We start from the raw sequence: 23685 nt of genomic DNA on the forward strand, positions 1-23685 counted from the left end.
ATGATCTCAGAGTAAAAAAAAAAAAAAAAAAAAAAAAAATCAAACTCACTCCATGGGTCACCAGTATTGAAAGAAAGCAAAAAGAAAATCCACATCTGTTATCCTGCAGTCACTTAGAACTCTATTTCTGTGGATGCTTCGCAAATCAGTAAACTTCACAGCAGCATGTATCCTAAATACAACACTTAGGGTACATCTACACTGCAAGCTTCTTTCGAAAGAAGCTTTTTTGAAAGATTTTTCGAAAAAGCTTCTTTCAAAAGAGAGCATCCACACCTCAAAACCAGATTGAAAAAGCAATCTGCTTTTTTGAAAGAGTATCCAGACTGCATGGACACTCTCTCGAAAGAAAGCCCTGATTGCTATTCACAGAATGGCCACCAGGGCACCTGTGCTTTTTTTGATTGCCTCTTCTTTCAAAAAAATGTACCTGTTCTGCATCCACACACGCCTTTTTTCAAAAGAGCTCTTTCAAAAAAGGCGTTCTTCCTCGTAATTTGAGGTTTGCCAATGTCGAAAAAACTCCCCATGCTCTTTCAATTTAATTTTGGAAAAATGTGATTGCAGTGGACGCAGATGAAGTTTTTTCAGAAAAAAGGGCAGGTTTTTTTGAAAAAACAATGTAGTCTAGACATACCCTTAGGTTGCTGGAACTCACTATTGCACTAGGCATGCTTCTGACCCGATTGGGCTATGAAAATGTGATAACAGACTGGTGTACACCATCTAGAGATTTCTGTAAGACTTCCAACAACTCACTTAGGGTAACTTTAAATCCATTTTGTGCTACCTATTGCACAGGCACAAATGGGATTTCATAAGGCAGAAGCCCTGGCCCAGCACATTTATCATAGATGGGTCATCCTGCAGGGATACCTAAGCTCTACCATATCAGGGACCAATTTGGGAATTTGTTCAAGATGTGCCTAGCAAGTTAATCTGAGATAAAAAATGTCCTGAAGTGTACACCTCAAGATAGAAAACTAAATGACCTGATTACTAGAAGGATTGAGCAGTTCCTCCACTGGCTGAATTTTAAGACTCTGCACCTTAGGCACCTTTGGGTTAAGGTCCAGAGAAGAGTAACAAAAATTATTAAAGGTCTAGAAAACATGACCTATGACGGGAAGACTGAAAACTGGGTTTGTTTAATCTGGAAAGAGAAGACAGAGGGAACATGACAACAGCTTTTTAAGAATCTAAAAGGTTGTTATAAGGAGAAGGGAGAAAAATTGCTCTAAACTCCTGATGATAGGAAAAGGAGAAATGGGAGGTTGTGGCATCTCCATCATTGGATATTTTTTTAAGAACAGGTCAGACAAACAACCATCAGGGATGGTCTAGATGGTGCTTGATCCTGCCATGAGTGCACAGGACTGGATATCATACTCTCTCAAGGTTCTTTCCAATTCTATGATTCTACATCACTTTGTGCCAGTATCTTCTGCAAAGCCCTGAATATAACATACATGTGTCTAGCTTTACCTCCACCAACAGTCGTCATATCAAATCAGGAATTAAAGACAACACACCAGTAATAATCTAGAAAGCTATTATTTAGTTTGTTAATCTACAATATATTGTTTCAGTATAAATATTTTATCAAATTTCTGATAAACAATACTTATCCAGCAAAATAATGAATGTGTGCATTATAACTTATTTAGGAATTCTAGATAAATATTAACAAATCTACAAATTAACAAATTCTAGACAAATCCAAGCAGGTGCTGGAAAAAAACTGGGTTATATTACTCTGCTACAGAAATTTTCAAAGACATTTGAATATGTATTTTCTCTTTCAAACTGGACAAGATTTCAGGGTGGAGCTGATGTTCAATGTTCAATCTTTGGATCTTTTAATTCTTACAGGATATTCTATCATAAAATGGCACTAGTCTTTGGAGTCAACTGCAGTCATACAGATTCTTCAAGTTTGAGAAGTGAAAATATTTAATGATTCTTTGGATAAGAAAATTTCAGCAGAACTTGGATTTTCTCATGCATTTGCTGAGCTGATTAATGATGTGCACAGTCTGATCTTTAAATCAGTTTAGTGTTAGTATTATTTTGGGTTTTAAGATGTAGAAAGGTACAAATAAGATGAAAATATACAAGTTTTATCTTTGTTCTAGTTTTATCTTTGTTCCTTTTTTATTTAGGATAGATTTATGCTATTAACTCATTCTGTTGAAATTGGAATGTAGCACTTGTGGTATCTGAGATTCTAAAAGCTTGGGCAAAAAACGGCTGCAGGCCACATCCAGCCCACTAAGCTACTAAATCCAGCCCGAGGATGCTGCGGGGAGCCCTAGGCAGGTTCCCCGCTTGCCTCACCTCACCCGCATGCCAGTCAGAAATGTGGCTGCAGGGCCATTTCACTTTAAAAACTGAGCCCAGAAGGGGAGGGAAGAAAACTTTAGGAGCTGCTCCTGCCCCCAGCACAATCCCATTGGCCGGCTTCTGGCCAGAAACTGGCCAATGGGAGCTACCTGTTTCAATAACAGGCAGCCACAAAGCACAAGGGGCTTGTAATTATTCACAGAGCACATAGCTACAGCCTATGAGGTGGCTGAGCAGACAAGCAGGCTGATTCAGGAACGGGCTGCTGGCTGATAAGTCTGGCAAAAGCCTGCCTCTGACACCCCAGCCCTTCCATTCACCAACCCTCTGCTCACCACCCACTCCTGCCCTGCTAACTCCACATAGCAAAATCCTCCGCCCCCCTTCTGAACCCAAATACAGCACCCCAACCCTTTGCCCCAAATCACAGTCTGTTCCTGCCCTAGTTCACAACCCAAACCTCCTGCACCTCCTCCTGTACCCCAATTCCCTGCCCTAGGTCATAATCCAACTCCCTGCACCCCAGTCCAGTGCCCCAAGTCACAACTCCCTCCTTCACCAAGCTCCCTTCTGTACCTAACCTCCATCCCAGACTCTGAACTTCCTCCATTAATATTAAGGAAGAATGAGGCTCTCGACCACTTTCCAAATTCTTGGAATGGCTCTCAATCGAAAATTATTGCCCACCCTTGTTCTAAACCAATATTAAATTCTTGGCACTAGGAACTCACCAACCCAGCTAGTTAAGTTATCAAAATACATATGCTGAATTAAATACTGTTTTTTTATGTTACAATAGAAAATTATGAATGTAACTAATAAGTGATGTGTCCTTCTGGAACATTTTTCAACTCACTTTTCCTTCTTTGGCTTTGTATTAATATCTCCAAGGACCATGATGTCTGAGAAGTCTATTCGAAATTTGCTGAGCAGAGTAGCCATCCTAAATTTCAAAGAAATATAGATATATGTTGTTTTATAGTATATTTTGTCAGTTAACATTTTTATAGGGCTAAATAACAATAAGTATGTTTACAAACTAGACATTGACATTCTCTCAAAAAGCCATCCAATTTGGAACTACACGGGGAAATGAAAGGATAACAAAAGTACAGAGTGAAGCAGGGCAAGGGTTTCAACAAACTCATACAAATACTCTGTCTAGATACTGGCATATAGCGTTTAAAAGTATGTTTAAAACAAGATATTTCAGTTTTTAAGAAAGTGATCCCTTCACTGAGAAACTGCCCCCCCCCCCCCCCCCCCCCCCACACACACACACACGGGAACACAAATAAATGTTTAGTTTATAATGTTTATCATTAGGAGTTGGGATTTCTTGCAGCAGAAAATGATTTCAGTCTCCATATGTTTAAGAGCAATTCAAACAAAAATACTATTTCATCAGAAGATGCAGAAAAAGATAAGTATAGCAGAGTTCATGTACAGGCAGTCCCCGGGTTACGTACAAGATAGGGACTGTAGGTTTGTTCTTAAGTTGAATTTGTATGTAAGTCAGAACTGGTACATATTGTAGGGGAAACTCTAGCCAAACATTTCTCCAGAGCTCAGTTTTATACTCCCACACCTCACTTCCCTCAGTCCTTTATTCTCAAGCTGAGGTGTCTGCTGAGAAAAGCTGCTCTGCGTCTCCCTGGTCTGCTGGGGGGGGGGGGGGGGGAGGCGGCGCTAGCTTCGCGTCTCCCTGGTCTGCTGGGGGGAAGCAGCTAGTGCGGGGTTGCCTCACCCTGTTTGTAAGTAGGGATCCAATGTAAGTTGGATCCATGTAACCCAGGGACTGCCTGTACTTAAAGCCACCATTTTTGGACAATGGAATCATTCTTATCATGCCAAAAATATTCACATACCATAACTTGTTTGTGTACCAGACAGCTGTTTTACAGAACAGAACCAAACCAACAAACTTTCCCAACTTTTACTTCCCATTACTAGAAACGCAGCATTAATTTTCTTTAAGCGTTAGGGTTTACAGAAAAATAATTAAGGAAGCTTTATAAAAAAAAATCACTTGCTGTCCCAAGACAGACATGCTATAGTAATGCTCTAAGACAGAAGTGGGCAATAATTTTAGAAGGGCAAAATTATATAACACTTGACAAATTTCTGAAGTGGCCCAGGGCCACTCCAGAAGGAATGGGGCCTTGGGCATAAGGGGCAGAAGCAGTACACTTCCATATTCCCCCACCCACAGACCCTTATTGGTCTGGGGGTGGGGGAGCACATGAAATCTTTGCCATGGCCCCAGAGAGAACCACCAGCTATTCTGAACAGCTAGCAGTTCCCTCCAGGCACCTCTGCCCCTAGCAATAGGGGGAGACTTTGCTCACTGCCCCGTTCCTAGGAACTGATTGGCCCACTGAGGCTCTCTTGCCCAACCTTGCTCTAAGAACTAGCTGCCTTCACATAATCATATCAGGATGCATCTGAGCATCAGGAACTGTCTGGAAAATAGTAAGCCCTGGGGCCATACAAGTATTTGATGCCATACAAAGGTAACAGAGGTTATAAAAAGAGTGGTCTCAACCTCTCAGTCCTTCCACTAAATTCAAGAGTCCTATGAGAGAAGAACTCTAAGGAAAAGAGGAGAATGGGAGAGAATTGAGATTATAGAGAGCTCCTCAAGAGCCTATGCTAGAATATTATTTTTCCTTCTTCTCCAAGTGGACTCTCTCTATTCCCACTTGTGAAAGTTTAAGCAACAACTGGCAAACTGTCCTCCAAAAATAAACAGAATGCCACAAAAGACTAGTGATGTGTTAAGACTGTGTACAGAATTTCAGGTAGCAGCCTGCCTTGAAAATATCTATAATGGAAACTTTGATATGGCATCAATGCCACTGTAGTTCTGACAAGAGGGATCTTTAAGACCCTAACATCTCTTTTAGCTTCTTGAATGCCTTCTTATTTTGTTTAAGGATATAGACAGTAAGGGTGCAAAATTTACCACTTCCTTTTATAAGTATGTCCCCATCTGGTCGGACATTAGGAAAAACTTCCTAACTGTCAGGGTGGTTAAACACTGGAATAAATTGCCTAGGGAGGTTGTGGAATCTCCATCACTAGAGATACTTAAGAGCAGGTTAGACAGACATCTATCAGGGATGATATAGACGGAGCTTGGTCCTGACATGAGGGCAGGGGACTGGACTTAATCTCTCGAGGTCTCTTCCAGTTCTAGTATTTTATGATTCTATCTCCAACTACATAATCACATTCTTCGGTAACCACGCTCAACTGTTCTGTATTATTTTTTAGGGTAAGGGAACAGGAAAAAAACCCCTATAAATAATGCGCCACGGTTCAGTAGACCTGTCTTAACTTAGAGCCCTTTTCTAACTAAGGTAAGCAAGGACTGCCAATTTGGGTCCCTAATTATTTACCATATTAGATGAGATCTGACACCTATCAAGATGTTGCCCTAATCTAATAAGACTAGTCTAACCTTGCAGAAGTGGGGTAGTTAAGACATTATCATAATGGTTCTCAGACTTAGCTTTGTGGATGCAAATTAATATTTACAATCTGTCTGGTAGGTCATATTACTTTCAGTTCCCTTTAAAAAACACAGCAAAAAACAGGGCCAGCTCTAGGTTTTTTGCTGCCCCAAGCAAAAAAAAAAAAAAAAAATTTTGGCCACCCCCCTACCCCACCAAAAGCCACCACACACACACGAAAAAATTGTGGGGAGGGGAGGGGGGAAGAGAGAAAGGAACCAAAATCAGCAGGGCTAGGCATTGCCAGGGGCGGCGCCAGCTGCTTACCTGAAATGCTGCCCCTGGCAAAGTGCCACCCCAAGCACCTGCCTGATTTTCTGGTGCCTAGAGCCGACCCTGGCAAAATATTTGCCAAATTGAAAAAACAAACAACAGTAGTAAAAGCAAAGTTTTCTATATGATTTACCTTTAAGTGGGGTGGGATTTTGGCTCATTTAACAGAGTGAAGTGAAAAGTGCTCTGTAACTGGGAGAGGGGAAAGATGAAAACTGCAGCAAAAAAAGGGGCAGGGTATCACTGACTAATCACCTGTGAATGCAGGGTTTAGACAGGAACAGTACAGTGCTGGGAGTCATCCTGTTGCAGAGGCTGAAGCAGGACCACTTTACCTCCCTTCTAGGTGGTTAAAATACCATGTTTTGTCAACACCACCTGTGGGCATAATGCTGGCCATTCCTTTTCTAGGGGGGCTGGGAAGGAATTTTTTCCTTACCACCGCACTGGCTTGGGTGCAGTTGAGTTTTTTTCACCTTCCCACATTTGCATGACGTGCAGTAGACTATATGTCACAAGTTATTTAAGTGTAAGGCAGATTCACAGTGCAGGTAACTCCACAGGAAAGGTATACAGTGACAAGGGATGTAATAGGATAACCATTTAAACAGTTAACTAATAAGCCTGGGCTTATCTTTTACCATGATCGGTTACAGGCAGGTTACCACACCGCTCCCAGGGAGCCAGCTGCCACCCCATGCTCCTGGCTTTGAATCAGCTGCAGGCAGGAGCCAGCTGCTGCCCTGCACTGCTACCTCTGATACATATGGATACAGAAGCAGCAGTGCGGGCTGGCAGCTGGCTCACCAGAAGCAGGGCCAGCAGACAGGAGCTAGCTTAAAAGCCAGTTTCTGGCATGCCCTGGCTCCCAGGAAGCTGGCTGGCTATGCAGTATAAAGCTGAGCCTGCAGCATGTAACAGTATAACTGCTGAGATTTTCACCAGTTACACAGTTACCCAATTACCTGCTTTTTAACGTCCCTAAACAGTGACTGAATAAATGGTGTGGAAAAGAACTTAGAAAGAAGTGTTCATTAAAGAGGAGTGTTTGGGGACTTCTATGATCAGTACAGCAGGGAGCCAACCCCCATTCTTATAGTCTACCTTTTAACCCTCACATGAAGGGGGGTGGATGATAAGGTTCCAGCAATGAATTTGCTGGTGGAACTGGGATGGAAAAGAGAGAGGGGAGATGTTAAGAGACCCCTGGATAATTATTAAATAAAACATGAGGTTTGTCTGACTACATTGTTATCTGCTTGGTAATCCTAGACATCTAATAAAGTTATGGCCTGATTAAACCCAAGTCAAATGTTTCCTGTCTACTTATACTGAAAGAAGGACAATACACCACTAAACTTAAAGTAACTTAAAATGTTTCAAATGCTGTTATTTTAAAGAACATGATGATATGCTAGAATCATGAAGTATATAAACTAGTACTAATAAATTAACATTTATGTACCTCCCAATTTAAGTGCAATAGGAAAAGGTCATTAAGTAAGAAAAACGTTTTCTTATTGTATTGTGCAAAAACGTATTGTGCATGATTATAAAATTCCATGATATCATAAATGTTTGATTTAAAACTTAAGGTTAACTTACGCTCTCCTGTCATGATCTATCCGGTTAATTTTTCCACCAATAAATACTCTGATCTTACAGTCTTTCCACTTTTTCTTTGTTGTCAGAAGATAAGGAATCAACAATGTCAAACCTGCATTAGACCGTAACATTTAGGAATAGATTGAGCATAGAAAATTGACATTGCATATTAACTATTTAATAGTGCAAATCTACAATTTATATGGCATGAATGATACCTATTACCAAGTGCTTTTATCATTACAAATTATCTTACCCCCATCATCAAAAAGCCACCAGACATCAATAGTATTTTTGCCTTGTTTCTTCTGAAACTGAGAGCTGGCATCAAGAAGTCTTTGGTCAGCCAAGTTTAAAGGAGTGCGTGTGCCTTTCGAGTCTAGCAAATTGAGAGGAAGGAAATTTGTAAAAGATTTAAGCAACAGTTGCTTCTCCCCTGCTCCCCATCTCAATCTCAGCTTTGTAGTATTACTGGTTTTCCAATGTTTGCATTTTTAAAACAATTCTGACTCGAAAATATTTTCATATTTCATTGCTGTTCCATTAATCTCTCATACTGAGAAGACCAGCTGCTGAAAAGTGTGAATAGCCCCATTCATTTCAATGTGAGAAGCTAAGAATAACATTGTTAACCATTTCATTGCTTGTGAAAGCATGAAGTTAGCTGCATAGTCTACTGAGTATTCCTCCTCACTATCACAAATCAAGGAGCCCAGAAAAGCAAGTGAGCCCTGCTAAGGAATCCAGCAGACCTCATTGACACATTCAAACTTTGAGGTAGGACCACGTTTCAGGAAACCTCATAAGCATGCACAACCATGTTTTGAACACACACACACACACACACACACACACACACACACACGCACAACCATGTTTTGAACACACACACACACACACACACACACACTATGTGTTCCTGTCAACTGATGTGAAGAAAGCTTATTTTGTAGGAGAGCTTAGAGTACCACCACTGTTTCTTCCACCACAATTTGACCCCTGAATTTCCTAATCCAAGTTGAACAGACATCCATGATACCAGTTTACGGTTGACACTCTATACAGAAAGGAGTGAGGGGAAAAAAAACAAACTGAAGGTAGCAGTATGGAAAAAAATGGATAGTAACAAAAAAGATGGAAATGCCTGCCTTTTTTCAACAGTGGTTGTGTTGGAGCCTTGCCATCTTCTTCCTCCTCTGGAAGATGTTTAAAAAATACAAAATAAAGGTTAATATCCTTTGTGGTATTAAAGATGATAAAAGTAGCGTGCACACTTAGAAACTGAGGAATAAAATAAATCAGCACACCATGAGAAAAGAACCACAACGTGGATGAGGTCTACTGTACACTGCAATGAGAATTAGTTCTATGAAATGTGTTAATACTTCACATAGCCAGAGGGTTTGTCTTTTTTTTTTTTTTAAATAAAGACAAGAAAATCATTTTATTCATATATAGAGGAAATAAGTCTTGAAGAGTCATTTTAAAATGTTTTCTTAATGTGCATTTAAATTAAATATTCCAGTTTAAGGCCAATATTTCTTAACCTTCATCGTCTTAAAGTTAAGCCTGCATATACAGATTTTACCTCATTTTCAAAAAGTTCGGAGTGCCTACTGTTCTCATTACATCTACAAAAAGCAACACGAGCTTTTCATTTAGGTGCCTAAGATTCTGAAGCCTTACATTATGCATCAAGGTTTTACAATTTTTGCCTACACTTTCACTACTCAAGTCATACAAGATAGTGTAAATGCCTGGAAAGTCTAAGATGAAAAAAATACTATTGTAATGCAACTATGTAAAAAGAATGGTCCAATCTCACAGCTAACTAGGAAGTTACCTTTATGCAGACCAGGAGTTTTTTCACTGGATGACGGAGAAAAAGCCTTAGATGTGTCTGTATCAGACTTTTTGCTATAATCCACATTTACTACAACATCCTTTGAACTTGGTGATTTCTCTTGGGAGGATAGTAATTCTTCTGTTAAGAGATAAACAATTAATACTGACAATTTTTTATGTAAATATTAAATATGCTTTTAGCTTGTAAAATTATGATTTATCGATAACTAATAGATTATAAATACAGAACTCTGGAGAAAAGCAAATGTTGCTGCAGTTCATTAAGTTGTACAGTACATGCCACGTACACAAAAATTCTACCTCTGAAAATAAGGAATTATTTTAGTTTAGTCCCTGAATTATACTTTTTCAAATTCTATAGATATTGTAAATCTCTGCACAAACACACACACTACCTCTGAAGAGATACAGCTAATTCACCTCTATGGAACTGAAGAAAATAAGGGTCTTGAATCATTCACATTGTGCCAAAGTGTTGGTGTGAGAAGGGAACTGAAACATGGAGTTGTTAGTATGATATAAATCCTGAAAATGTTATGCTCAATATGTATTCCAATCTTAGCATTTTTCCAAAAATATTAAGGTGTCCCAATATCATGTTTCCACAAAGTTGCTTGCTGAAGATGGCTTGTCCAAAATCCAGTGAATAAGAATATATCTCCTTTCAGCAGACAAGTTCAGGCAAAGGCCTTTTGTGACAGAATAGGATACTAACAGAGGTAGTCAACTCGTGATGTAATAGAAGGAGGTACAGTAATGCTAAAAATCTGGTCAAAACTGGATTTTTCAGCCCAGAAGTTATATCAATTAAGTCAGCAATGGGTCCAGACTTTTGAAACTGCCACCTTAAGTTTGAGACCAGTGGTAAAACTGTCAGGAATGTATGATCCCTGTCCTGAAGTATTACAGTGAAGGGTGGCAGAACTGCCTATTAACATTGCCCTACACTTTACATTATAAGACGTAGTTTTCAGTTGCTTATAACTTTGCCAGACTAATTGTTTGGGTTAAAGGTTTTCATGCCAATTTTCCCACTAATTTCAGCCTGAGGCATGGACAAGTTTTAGCCAACATGGTTCAGTCACTTTCAAGTAGTGAAAAATGGGTTGTTTTGCCCATGTTAATTCTATTAAGCTTTTATTTGAAAATCTTGATTGGCCTTCTGCTTTGAAATGGACTTGAATTTTGCCAATGATTAACAAAAGTATTTAAGTTGACTAAATATTGAAAGTAATTATAAACACTAAGACTGTGTCTACATTGGCATGATTTTGCGCAAAAGCAAGTGCTTTTGCACAAAAACTTGCTGCCTGTCTACACTGGCGGGGAGTTCTTGCGCAAGAGGCCAATGTAGACAGGCAACATGAATTTCTTGAGCAAGAAAGCCCGATGGTTAAAAAGGCCATCGGAGCTTTCTTGTGCAAGAGAGTGTCTACACTGGCACGGATGCTCTTACGCAAAGGCACATGCCATTGTAGACGCTCTCTTGCACAAATACTCTAATGCAAAAACTCTTGCGTTAAAGAGTATTTGCGTAAAATCTTGCCAATGTAGACATAGCCTAAGTCTCTATACTTGGTTTTTAGGCATAACAAATAGTTTACACAAATACTGAATGGATGTCCATAAAATTGTAAAATTTGGCTGTTCTCTCTTTCTTTTATAAGATGCAAAATAAATCTTACCTTGTCCCTGAAGGTGAGAAATATCCAAACCTTCTTTTAAGCGGATGACAACTACACCATACTGAATGTCAAAGGCATCACTATAAAAGGATAAAAAAAAGTTGCATTTTTGTCTTGTTCTACTTATTTTTCAAAACTACGGCAATTGAGATTTTTCTTTTGGACTTAAGCTTCATGTGTATACGTTGTACTTCTCCACTTCAAGTCCCAAACTGTTAAGCCACTTCAGAAGACTAAATACCATCTGCTGAAATATAATGGACAATGGACAGCAACAGTCTCAATTTTACTTCCTTTCTATATTGCGAAGACTGATAAAATGAAATTAAAAAAAAACATTCTAAGCTCCATGGGAAAGGTGAAAGCATGTGGAAAATTTACATCTTTTTAGTTATAAAATATTTTTGGACTTCTAGTTAAAAGAAATTGCCTGTATAAGAGATCTCCTAACATGACAACTACAAATTCCAGAGAGGCCTCTGAAAACTGTGGGCACTGAAAAACATTTTTAAAAGAATGCACAATTAATGATTGCATTGTGCAAGGAATTTAATGTTAACTATTTTTACATATTATAGCATTAATAATTAAGAAGTCAGGTTTCAAGACAAGTTCTAACACTGGTTTCCATTATGTGTGAGGCCCTATCAAATCACAGTAATAATTATTTACATCTAATTTATCCCTAACTGTCTTCTAAGAGCCCAGTAAGCAGTGGTAGTGTTGGTAATGCTGCTAGACAATACTTACCTCCCATGGGTCAGCAAATACTCTGCTTTGGCACCAGTCAGGTCCCAAAGATGCTGGACTAGAGAGGTTCAATCTGTACCAATCCTCCTCCCTTCCCCTCCCCCCCCAAAACACATCTAAGAGATGGGCATCTTCTCTGCTGACTAACATCCTCAGAGTAACAGATTATCTTTAAGTACCATGGTACAACTTCAAAATCAAAAAAAGATCATAAAGAGGGGGGAAAAAGAGCATCACAAATAGAACAACTCAAAGGCAAAGAAATGCAGAGCAGGTTTCACCTAGAAACATTTCCAGTGTTTTACAAGACCAGTCGGGTGAAAGTCAGGAAGAAACACAGTCAAACTGGAAAATGGCAGAGGAAAATAGTGTGCTAGCAAAGAGGGCAGAGAAAAAAAACCCATGCATGAGTTACATCTGGAACATGAGCAATGACTGATGAAAAAAAGCTCTTAAGGCAAAAACCTAATAGTCATGGGTGGCTAGAAATCCAGCCACCCAAGGAAGCTAGTCCCTGGCCCTTTTTCTACGACCTCTCTCTCCCATAGTAGCACAAAGCACCCCCCGTCATGCTCCTAGCACAGAGGACTCCTCCAGCATCCAAGTCGCTGTGGGGAGACATGCTGGTCTGGGAATGAGGCCACGTTGGCAGTATGGGAAGGCAAAACCTCCCCTTCTTATGATACCCGCTGCCCATGAGAAGTGTCAACAGATAGAACTATTTGAGGCTGATGCAAGATACAGATAAACTTACGAAGAAATAAAAGAAGAGATGAAGGCAAAACAGTAATGCCTAGGTGAAGGAGAAGGCTGCAGAGGCAGCAGCACTGAAGGGAAACAACAAGCAGCTCTACACAATAGTGAAAGAACAAGGCTGCCAGAGGTTATGTCCATCAGGGACTCGCCACAGACAGATGTTGAAAATGCATGATGAAAAAGCCAGAGGCTGGAAAGATTGCCATTCTATATTAAACTATTCATAGCCACTGATGACGCATGGGTTCAAGAGAAATGCTAACACTTAAAGCAGAGGGATCAAGAACACTTGATGAAATTAAACCCATCAACAGAGGCCTAACATCAAGGAAAAGCTCCTGCAGTTGCCAAAACTGAAGCAGAGGTACTAAAGGTGGCAGGCAAACTTCTATCTGAGCAGTTAGAAAAACTAACACGGGAGAGAGAACAATTACCACAAGACTGGAACTGCCCAAAAGGGTATATTAGTGCACCAACTAGACAGTTAGTAATATTACAATAAAGGTTTGGGAGCTCCATTCAGATAGATAACACTGTGAACACATTCAGTCTTCAACAGATCATTGGAGAAAAAAAAACAAAAAAAACTACTGCTTGGCAAAAACCTCTTTCTTAAAGTTGATAAAAAGTATTCAATAGTGTCCTCAGAGAAACTCTTGAGTATTACTCAAACTATGGGATCTCAGGCAAGATGATAAACCTCTTCTTATGTTGATGTGATGGAAGCAGATGTGCAATAAGATCAGATACAGACTCAGGTAAGTAGCTTGATATTGCAACTAGAGTTTGATAACTGTGTTTTATCACCAATTCTCTTTGCATTGGCAATAGAGGGGGTGATAAAGCAAGCAATCATCATAGATGGTGTAAAATGAATTAACAGATAAGTTATGTGACCTTTACTTTGCAAAAAGTGCCTTATTAAATATGTGGAACAAAATCATTGTACTTAGATATAGAACATTAAATAAAAACCAAGTTTATGAAGATAGGAAACTAGACAACAGATGCCAAGGTATATATAAATGGGGGAAAACTGAATAGGTAGAAGAATTCTGCTATCGTTTGGAACATGATGACATCTGAAGGTAGAAAAATGTATTAACTAGTGAGTAACCACAATCAATGGTGGAACTTTACTGCCTGATATGTCCACAGGAGGAATCAGAATTCAAAAGGTAAGGTCTTAAGTGAGTTACCAGGCAAAATCCTTGTCTTGCTGAACTCAATGAAATTAAAATTTCACCTATTCTAGCTATGTAAATAAAAACCCAAAGGTGACCCTTTTTTGAATTTATTATTGATGTTAGTTTATTAAGGAAGATTACTGCCCTATGGCTTGAAAATATGACTGGTAGATGTAAGTGTGAAGTTGCAAACTGAGTGCATTGCCAATCAGAATTCACTTTTAACTCTGGAGTCAATGTGTTTCACAAATGAAAAAGTTCTAAACAGAATTATTCTATTATACAATTGTCTCTAACTCTGCTTTACCTGTTACTCTGCCGAGATTTCTCTATTTTAAATTCAGCTATTTACACAATCTAGCTCAGCACAAGAGTTCCTACAGCCACAAGCAATTTCAACCAAAATAGTAGATAACAAAAATTTTGTTTTCTTCATTTATTTCATAATCTTTGATGTTCCTAGTAAATTTAAAACCGTATTTCTCACAACTTCCTAAAATCTGTAACTTTGCCCTGTAATGTTCACTTCCTGCAAAGTAGCTGAAAAAACTGAGTAATAGAACCATAAACAAACTCTGCAGTTCCTGGAGTACATCTGTATTTCCCAGCTATAGTAGTAGGTTTTCCTGCAGCACAAGTTACCCTGTGAAAAATGCTTTTCTTAAGTTAGAATTCTCTCTCTTATAAAAGGGATTGACAAATTACCTTGGAATTTCCTGTTTCCAGTAGCTTGTAGGATATCACCCCATCCATTTTAGGTATTAAAAAAATTCAACTTAAAAGTTGTCATCCCTTTACTGTACTGAAACTTACAATACTTTAACTACCATCAGATTCACAGTTTCCAACTGAAGATACAAATCCAGCATAAAATGTTCCATAAGTCATTTTGCATAAATAGTTATATCAAGATTTATATTTAAGCTGAATAAGACATTAAAGGAAAAGGTCTACTTTCAACAGAGAACATATTCTAATGCACTCAAGAGTCTGATACAAAACATTCACTAGTTCAAGCTCCAAAAATAAAATCAACCCTTGGAAGTGCTCTAGATATCAACTACTTCTGAAGCTAAACTAGGACTAATGCAGACTTATAATGTATTTAAAGTTTTTTTTTAAAGTATACTTTGCTAAAATCAGATGATTTCATACAACAAATCATTTGAAACTTCAAAAACTTCTGGGAAATCTTTTCATCCTACCCAGAAAATATATTGCTGATGTAACCTTTCCCTTCAGTTACGAAAACAGACTGGGGAACCTACAAGATTGCCGGTCCTCTGGGCAATGTAGGGGGAAAGAGGAGGTGGCCTAGCTTCACATGCCTAAAATGGGAGGGGCTAGGGCTATGAAGGGCTGGCCCTCTGAGCTAGCTGGAATGTTTGGCGTGGGGCTCTGGAGCTGCTGCACGGCATTCCCACGGTGATTCTAGAGGGCCTGAGGCTCCAACTGCTACTGCTGCCACCCAATAGCCCCCCACCAGCACCGGTCGTCCCCATGGTGACCTGGCTCTGGCACTAGGAGGCTGTGGCTGGGAGCCCCAGACCCCTTAGAATCACCGGGTTCCAGGGCAAATGCCCCCACCATCAACAGGCCTCAACACATACTAGTCTACATGTTTATAGGCACAGTCAATCCTTGTGTGCAGTGCGCACAAGCAAGTCAATTGGCCTGGAAGATTTTAATAAAGTAAAAGTTGACCATCAATAATATCTACCCACATTAAAGAACAACACTAGAGTACTAAATAAAGTACTTAATTTTGTACACTTACGCAGGAGATTTTTAATATGAATTATTTGAAAATATGGAAACATTTGAAACCGTTCTTCACTCTTTCAAAAGTATTATTCTAAAAACTTTGATCATTAAACTTTTCTAGAGATACAAAAAGTTGTTAAGGTTATATATATATATATATATATACACACACACACACACACACACACACACACACACACACACACGGAAAAACTATGCATCACTTTAAAGTCTAACAAGATGGTTTAATAGACAGACTTCTGGCCCACAAAAGCTCATCACCTATTAAACCATCTTGTTAGTCTTTAAACTGATACATACAGTAAGTCCCCGGGTTACGTCAATCTGACGTAAGTCGGACCCCTAGTTACAAACGGGGGGGGGGGGCGGGGAGCGCAGCTAGTGCGGGGTGCCTCCCCCACTGTCGCCACCTCCGGCGGTGCGGGGGGCGCTTCCCCCCAGCAGACCAGGGAGACGGGGAGCTAGCGCAACCCCCTCCCCCCCCCAGCAGACCAGGGAGATGCAGAGCGGCTTTTCTCGCCGCGGAGGACGTGGGCGGTGGGACCGCCGAGACGCACCGCAGTCCCGCCGCCCGCGTCCTCCACGGCGAGAAAAGCCGCTCCGCGTCTCCCTGGTCTGCTGGGGGGGAGAGGGGCGCAGCTAGTGTGCCCTCCCCCCCCCCCCCCCCCCAGCAGACCAGGCTTTTCTCGCCAACGCCTGGGGTAGAGCAGCTGGGGTGCTGCCGGGTTGGTCCCACCGCGCCAAGGGTCGGCGCTACCAGACCAACCCAGCAGCACTCCAGCTGCTCTGCCCCAGGCGTGTCCGATTCAGCCGCTGCTGGTCAGTTTCAACAGTGGCTGAATCTGGATGCCTGGAACAGAGCAGCTGAGGCGCTGCCAGGTTGGTCCCTGCAGCACCGCACCTCGGCGCTGCGGGGACCAACCTGGCAGCCCCCCAGCTGCTCTACCCCAGGTGTCCCCAAGTCAGCTGCTGCTGAAATTGATCAGTGTCTGATTCCAGGAAGCCCGGGACCAAGCAGCTCTGCCTCAGGCTTCCTGTAGTCAGCCGCTGGTCAGTTTCAGTAGCGGCTGAATCAGGGACACTTGGGGTACAATATGTACTAGTTCCGACTTACGTACAAATTCAACTTAAGAACAAACCTACAGTCCCTATCTTGTACGTAACCCGGGGACTGCCTGTAGTTTTTTCCTTTTGTTTTAGCAAGATCAGGCTAACATAGCTACCTCTCTATTACTATTCAATATGTACACTCACACTCACTATATTTGGTAAAATCCACAGGTTTCAAGTTGTACATTTTGTACTCACTGAAATAAATTGATATAGATTTCCACATCCCTCATGTCAGCTTGTCTCCAATCTTTCTTAAACCCAACAACAAGAGTGTTTGGTCTCATTCGACCCAGACCAGCAGCCTAAAAACAAAGCCAATTAAACATTTTTAAAATAATAAGAGTATTACCTTAACTGAAGGCAAAGAAAAAAATGTTTAATTATTCCTATTTTAATAAAAACATTACAGTAGCAAAGTGGAAAAGATTACATAACTTCAATTGCATTTAAAATAAGCTTGCTTGAAAGTGTAAAATATAAAATGCAAAGATGTTTGTACTTTTCTGATGCCAATCATCCAGTACCTCAAACAAAATTGCAACAGAAATGTACCTGCATCAAGTACTGTCCCCCATCTCTCAAATCCTCTGCATGTACTGGTGCATAGAAAGCCTTCATTTTGTTTTTAATAAGCCACCGCTGATATTTGGCCAAATCAGTTGACAATTCTTTCATGGCTTGTCTGCGAGGGCCCTTTAAAAAAAAAAAAAGTACTATTAATCAAAAATGCATTTTAGAATAATCACTAAAAGTTATTCTCTGAAAAATAGATTTCTGTTGTACTGATTGCATTGATAAATAACCCAAAATCTAATCTAATACACCTCGCTCAAAAGCTATATCTATGACTACAAAACAAGAGACCTATCAACATAAAGTAAAATAGGGTACGTCTACACAGCAGTATTATTTTGGAATAATGTCGTTTATTCTGAAATAATATAGTCGTGTTTACACTACAAACAGATATTTTGACAATGTCGAGCTGGAGGACTACTTACTCCAACTACTGTAACCTTCATTTTACATGGAATAAGGGAAGTCTGAGGAAAAGTGGTCTCTTCCTGCTGTGTAGATAGTGCCAAAAGCCAAAATAAGCTATTTTTACTTAAGCTATGCAATTGATGCAACTCAAGTTGCATATCTTATCTCAGCTTTAGCCCTGCTGTGTAGACTATCCCATAGACTCAGAAGGCAATAATAGGTCTTCCTTTCTTAAATATGTGCTTCCTGTGCTTTACTGGAACAAATATTCTCAAGCTTCAATTGTTTCACCAGCGGTATCCCCTGCTCATGTTGGGACAGGGGAGACAGTTTTTATGTCCACCATTTTGTTTTCTCTCTCTGAGGCATTGGTTAGCCTCCCTGTCACCATCCCCTTCCTAAAAAGGGTTGGATAAGGGACAAGGCAGGAAAAAAAGTAAAGTCAAGAAAAGTGGGGTCACCTGACCCTACTCGGCTCAGCGACAAGCGGGCTTATAAAGGGTGCTCACCCGCTCCTCGGAGCTCTCTGAGTGACTCTACGGTGCTGAAGTGACAGCTATCAGTAGGCCTCTTTAGGCAGCTGGGGCAGGCTGTTGGCTTGATAGGTCATCAGGGGCAGGAATGTGGTTGCTGCCACCACGGAGACTGGAAATCTGAGACCAGAGAGTGTCTGGGAGAGTCTGGGTGGGGCAACCCTGTGTTCCACATTTGTAGTGGTTGCTGGCACAGGGCTTAATTCGACTTGGGTTAATGTGACTGCAGTAATGCCAGGCAGCTGGCCGCCAGATCAACTCAACTCCCAGCCACTGAAGCTCTCTGGCCCAAGAGCTCTATAGTCCAGCAACGGCCATGGTACTTCCTGACCACAGATGTTGCTGGGCCAAAGAGGTTCAACCTGTAGTAGAGAAACTATTCAAGCTAATCATGGTTTTTAATCCATGGCTGAAAGTATTATGGCAAGGCACCTTCTGTGTCTTAGACTTTTCCCTCTGGCAGTGGCAGGCACAGAGTAAATCAGCCCTACTCTGGGCAGCATTTCTTTCCCCTTCCATGTTTCACTGGCAATCTTTTCTGAGTAGGGCTGACTAAGTAAGGGTTGATCTTTCATCAAACTGTCTCAAACCAAAAAACCAAGGGTGGAAACCTTTCCCTGCCTCCTGGCTGGGGCAGAGTGTTGTTCAGTTGTTTGCTCTGGGGCATCAAAACTTGCCTTCTCAGGCACTCAGGTGTGGACATTTCCCCTGTGAGATGGAGAAGAGTCTCTCACCCTGGAGAAGCTTATTTCCTTGCTATCACTAGCCTAGTGGCAGCTGCTTATTTGTTTCTGTTTCTTTCCCTCGGTCTCTGCCTCTCCCCCTTCTTTCCTCCCCAGAGAAGGTGTTTTTAAAGGCCTTGGCAGACCTTAATTGGATTCAGGTGTCTCTAACTGACCTGAAATAAACCCTTCTCAGCCTGTAGGGAAAAAAAGGCCTTTGACCTTCTAGTGCTAACATACTCACCACCTTCAGGCCACTCTTGCATCTGACTAGCCTGCCTTTGTCACAATACCTTAAATCTGTTGCTCACTGGGACTTGTTTTGAAGCAGGCTGAAGAAGCCTTAGTTCTGACTCATACTAGAATGGATGAAGGAACACTCTGCACAAAAACGTATCCCCCTCAAAAACGTGACATGATACAGTCTGAGGTTACATTTCTTATTTAGTTCTACCTCTTATACTGCCCACTAGCCACACAAGAACATACATATGCAGTGGTTATTTTTAAAAAAGTGAAAACACATTTTACAGCATCTTGTGTCCAAGACAGTTCATTCATAAAGTTGAAAAGTTATTCCAAGGGAGAAGAAAAATTCAAGTGATATGTACTGCCATTTTGAAGTTATTTGCTATCCTAGTATTTCTAAGGCTTGCATGAAGTCACAACATACTACGTGCTATTACAAAACATAATCCACTGACAGGTTATCAATAAATATGAGCTTTCAGGGAAGTAGGAAATTTGATACATTTGATGAGAAAGCAATTATGGAAAGAAGGTTCGTTAGCTTTTTTGCAATGCAGAAAAAATACTTACCATGCGTATATGACCACAGACCATCAAACCCACATTCTTTGTGAAAGCATGGACAAGATGAACCAATGCAGGACGTGAGTTAGGAGCACCTGTCATAACAAGGCACTGAGGCCTAGAGTTTTAAATTTAAGAGAAGAATAATTAGAATTCACTTATTTACTTTGTACTGATAAAAACAACTTTTAAGTCATTTGCAACCAACTTTAGAATTGAGAAAATAAACATCTTCACAGATCTCAGGACTGCAAACACATATTTGGAGTGAGAAATGGGGGACATTAAATTAATTTATATTGTATTGGCAACTACAAATCTTTCCCTTCCTGCTTATTTTACCAGAAACCAATTAATGGCAATATCTATTGAAATCCACTAGTCAACTGAAATTATAATCACTAAAGTCTGGTGACAAGTTTCTACCTTTCCTAAATATGACTGACTGCCTCAGATGTGCTATGAAATAAAGAGCCCAAGACCTGAAAAAAAACCCAAAAAACTCCAACTATAGACCCAATTTTGATAGTTTAAATTACTTCAAGTAGAAAAACCCAACAAGGACAAATGCAAAGTCCTCTGATTAGAAACAGTTAGTTGCATACATACAGACAGAGAAACAACTGCCTAGGAGGGAGTACTAAGAAAGAGTTCTGGGGCTCATAGTGAATCATAAGCCAAATATGAGTCAACTGTATAAAACTGTTGGGAGAAAAAATTCACTCTTGCAAATACATCCCAGAATTATGTTGTAATAGATAGGAGTGCTGACCAGCACCTGATGACTAAGGGGTTAAGCTCAGGTAACTAGTAGAGGTTTTGGCCAGGGGGCCGGGACAACTAATTGAGATAGAGGGCTGAAATTTGCATTGGATATAGGTTCCCTGCCTGCTTTCTTTGTGTGGGACAGATAAACCAGGAATTGAGACACACAGAATGATTTAAACCCAGGCAGCACTACTACATCTCCAAGGAATTCAGGTCATGGGAGTGGACTGGACAAAGAGAAAATTGGAAGTAAGGAAAAGTGAATCCAGTCATGTTCAGAGTAATTTTTCTTTATTTTGTGGTTTGGTTTGAACTGCTCTGTGTGATTCTATGCCTTCCTTCCTCCTTTACCTACCACTTAAACAATGTGCTGAGACTTTTCTCCATGTTTTGTTTTCCTAAATTGCTCTGTAACATCTAGCAACCCAGTATCAAGTTTACCTTCTGTTTTGTAATAAAAATCACTATTTTTAAGGTGATGATTTGATTGTGTGTCCTAGGAGGTCGGTCTGTCTGTGTATATCTGCATGCCTCTGACTGAGGGATCAGCTACCAAAGACTGCAGCTTATTTTTCTCTTGTATTTTTAAGCTCTTTTGGGTCAAAAGAGCTTGGGGTACCCTGGGGGTGATTTCAAGTGTTCAACCCTGGTTTTTAGGGATCAAAAAGCACTTGATGGTGGCAGTGATTCCACAAAATCTGTATATTATGATTCTGGGGTGGAAGTCTGTTGTAACCTCTGCCAGTAGAGGAAAGGATTTGAACCTCTCTTGCGGGTCCTCACCTTCTGCACTCGGAGTGCTGGAGTGGAGAACAGCCCTGGCAGATGTTTACAAGTAAGACGCCAGGGAAGGAATTCTTTTGCTCTACTCCAGGCTGATTAGGCCTCAATGGGAGTAGCGTGTCCAGCTGAGGGCGCCACATTTCAGGAAACATGTGGACAAATTAGAGATCGTCCAGAGAATTTAAAAAAAAAAAAAAGACTGAATGTCTAGAAAACTTGATCTGTGACGGAATAGTTAAAAAACTGAAAAGAATTGTTTAGTCTGGAAAAGAAAAGACGGCAGGAAGACACAATAACAGTTTTCAAGTACATAAATGTTTGTTACAAGGAGGAGGGAGGTAAATTATTCTCCATAATCTTTGACAATAGGACAAGAAGCAATGGGCTTAAATTGCAGCATGGACAGTTTAGGTTGGACATTAGAAAGAAAAAAAAATTCCTAACCATCAAAGTAGTTAAGCACTGGAATAAACTGCCTAGGGAAGTTGTGAAATCTCCAACATTGGAGATTTTTAAGAGCAGGTTAAACAAACACCTGTCAGGGATGGGGATAATATTTTGCTCCGTCATAAAGGCAGGAGACTCAACTAGAACATCTCTTCAGATGTCATGTCCTAGGATTCTAGAAGATTAAGTAAAGATACAAATATTCTTCAAAGTAATAGTTGATATGTGACTTTCAGATTCCTCTTTATATCAACAGTTAAGATGTTTAATACAAAAATTAAAACAAGTAAGTTCAGATGTTGAAGCCATACATTCTAGGTCAGGTTACAGACACATCTGGCATGAGTGTTCTGATCTGGCCTGTACTAAATTTACTGAAATAATGAAGAGCAGACCATAACTGAACAAGACAATGAAAATATGAATACTTATAGTCACAGAGGTCATAACATCACTTGTCCTCACCTTTCATTTTCCCTTTTTTGGGAAGAGGAGAAAGAGCACAGAAAAAAGTAGTAACATTCTCCATTCCGATTTATTGTAAAAGTAACTACTCTCTCACCTGCCATATTTCAATTTCCTCAGAAAAACTGCTATTAATTTAACATTGACCTCCATATTTATTCTAACTTACATAACCAGAAACTCTGATCTAAGGATTTAGCTAGCTTTCATTTCATAGTTTTATTTGTATGATTATTATATCCGCATCAACAAACCAACAAGCTTCCCTAATCAAAATAAGTGGGAAAGTCTCAGCCTTGCCATGACAAAACATTTTCTGTTTTCTAATTTTTTTAGATTTTTTTTTTTTTTTTTTTTAAAAGAACAAGAGTTGCCAGTGAAGTCATTTTAATATCCACACAGGCAAGTCAGCCGTGTACCTTATGGGTCTAAAAACCAAAACATTCTTCACCATCAACTAATTACATTTTGAAACAAGAAAAAAATACTTCATAAAAAAAATCATAAAAGAATTTCCAATCTGGTCCTAAAGGCCTGCTCATAAGCAGAAGTATGTTCATTCTCCACATCATGTCTTAAAGCATAACAATCAAAATTCAGCTGCCATTTTTGTTGTTTATGTGGAAGGCAAGTAGCCAACTTACTTTTTTAAAGTTATATTTGCTAAGTAGTGATGACAGAGTTTTAGTAAAGTAATGTGAACACACAAAGTACATCAACAGTGTCATTTTAATATTTTATTGAAATTCATTCATAAGACTAGCAAGACTGCCTATTAGAATGGTTGCCTGACACTTCTCATTAGAGGACACCTTTTTCAGGTGATTATATCTTTGCAAAACTAACTGTTAGGGCTGAAATTTTCCTTGTCAGGTTGATTTTCATCCCCATGACCAGGGAAAATCCTCCATATAAGGCTGATTTATTCTGGGGGAAAAAAAAAAATAATTCAGCCATAGCACTAGAGTCCATTTTGGAGGGGGGGGGGGAAGGGTAGAGAAATATCTACTGTTTTATAAATTTCATTTCATAATAGTTACTCCACTATGGAAATATACTAATTATTCCGGAATAGTGTAATAACGTACTTTTATCCAACACAGTGCCTACACAAGAAGCTATTTTAAAATAGCTAATTGCAGAATAGCTTGTTCCTCAACAGTTATTCTGGTTAGCTTTCCCAGGTCCTGAAGGAATCTGCTAATCTAACCACTCTGAAGTCACAGAAGCGCCCCCCCCCCCAAGGTTGAGAGAGCAGGTATTTTCTCATTACATGCTTCTTTCAGATATGG

At 40.0% G+C, this 23685-nt stretch overlaps 1 protein-coding gene across 1 annotated transcript in view; it reads right to left on the reverse strand.

The window, feature by feature from the left end:
* SLC12A2 (solute carrier family 12 member 2) overlaps window positions 1–23685 on the reverse strand; it is a 109465-nt gene that overhangs the window by 13570 nt on the left and 72210 nt on the right. Inside the window, exons 16-24 of the mRNA XM_075931906.1 lie at window positions 19937–20048; window positions 17431–17571; window positions 17074–17180; window positions 11288–11367; window positions 9580–9720; window positions 8885–8932; window positions 7993–8115; window positions 7737–7848; window positions 3200–3286 (exon numbers count right to left, since the gene is read on the reverse strand). Coding sequence (XP_075788021.1) covers window positions 3200–3286; window positions 7737–7848; window positions 7993–8115; window positions 8885–8932; window positions 9580–9720; window positions 11288–11367; window positions 17074–17180; window positions 17431–17571; window positions 19937–20048 — 951 coding nt within the window. The remainder of the gene's footprint in view (window positions 1–3199; window positions 3287–7736; window positions 7849–7992; window positions 8116–8884; window positions 8933–9579; window positions 9721–11287; window positions 11368–17073; window positions 17181–17430; window positions 17572–19936; window positions 20049–23685) is intronic.

Source organism: Pelodiscus sinensis, chromosome 6, assembly GCF_049634645.1.
Source record: "Pelodiscus sinensis isolate JC-2024 chromosome 6, ASM4963464v1, whole genome shotgun sequence".
In the NCBI taxonomy this organism is placed as follows: domain Eukaryota; kingdom Metazoa; phylum Chordata; order Testudines; family Trionychidae; genus Pelodiscus; species Pelodiscus sinensis.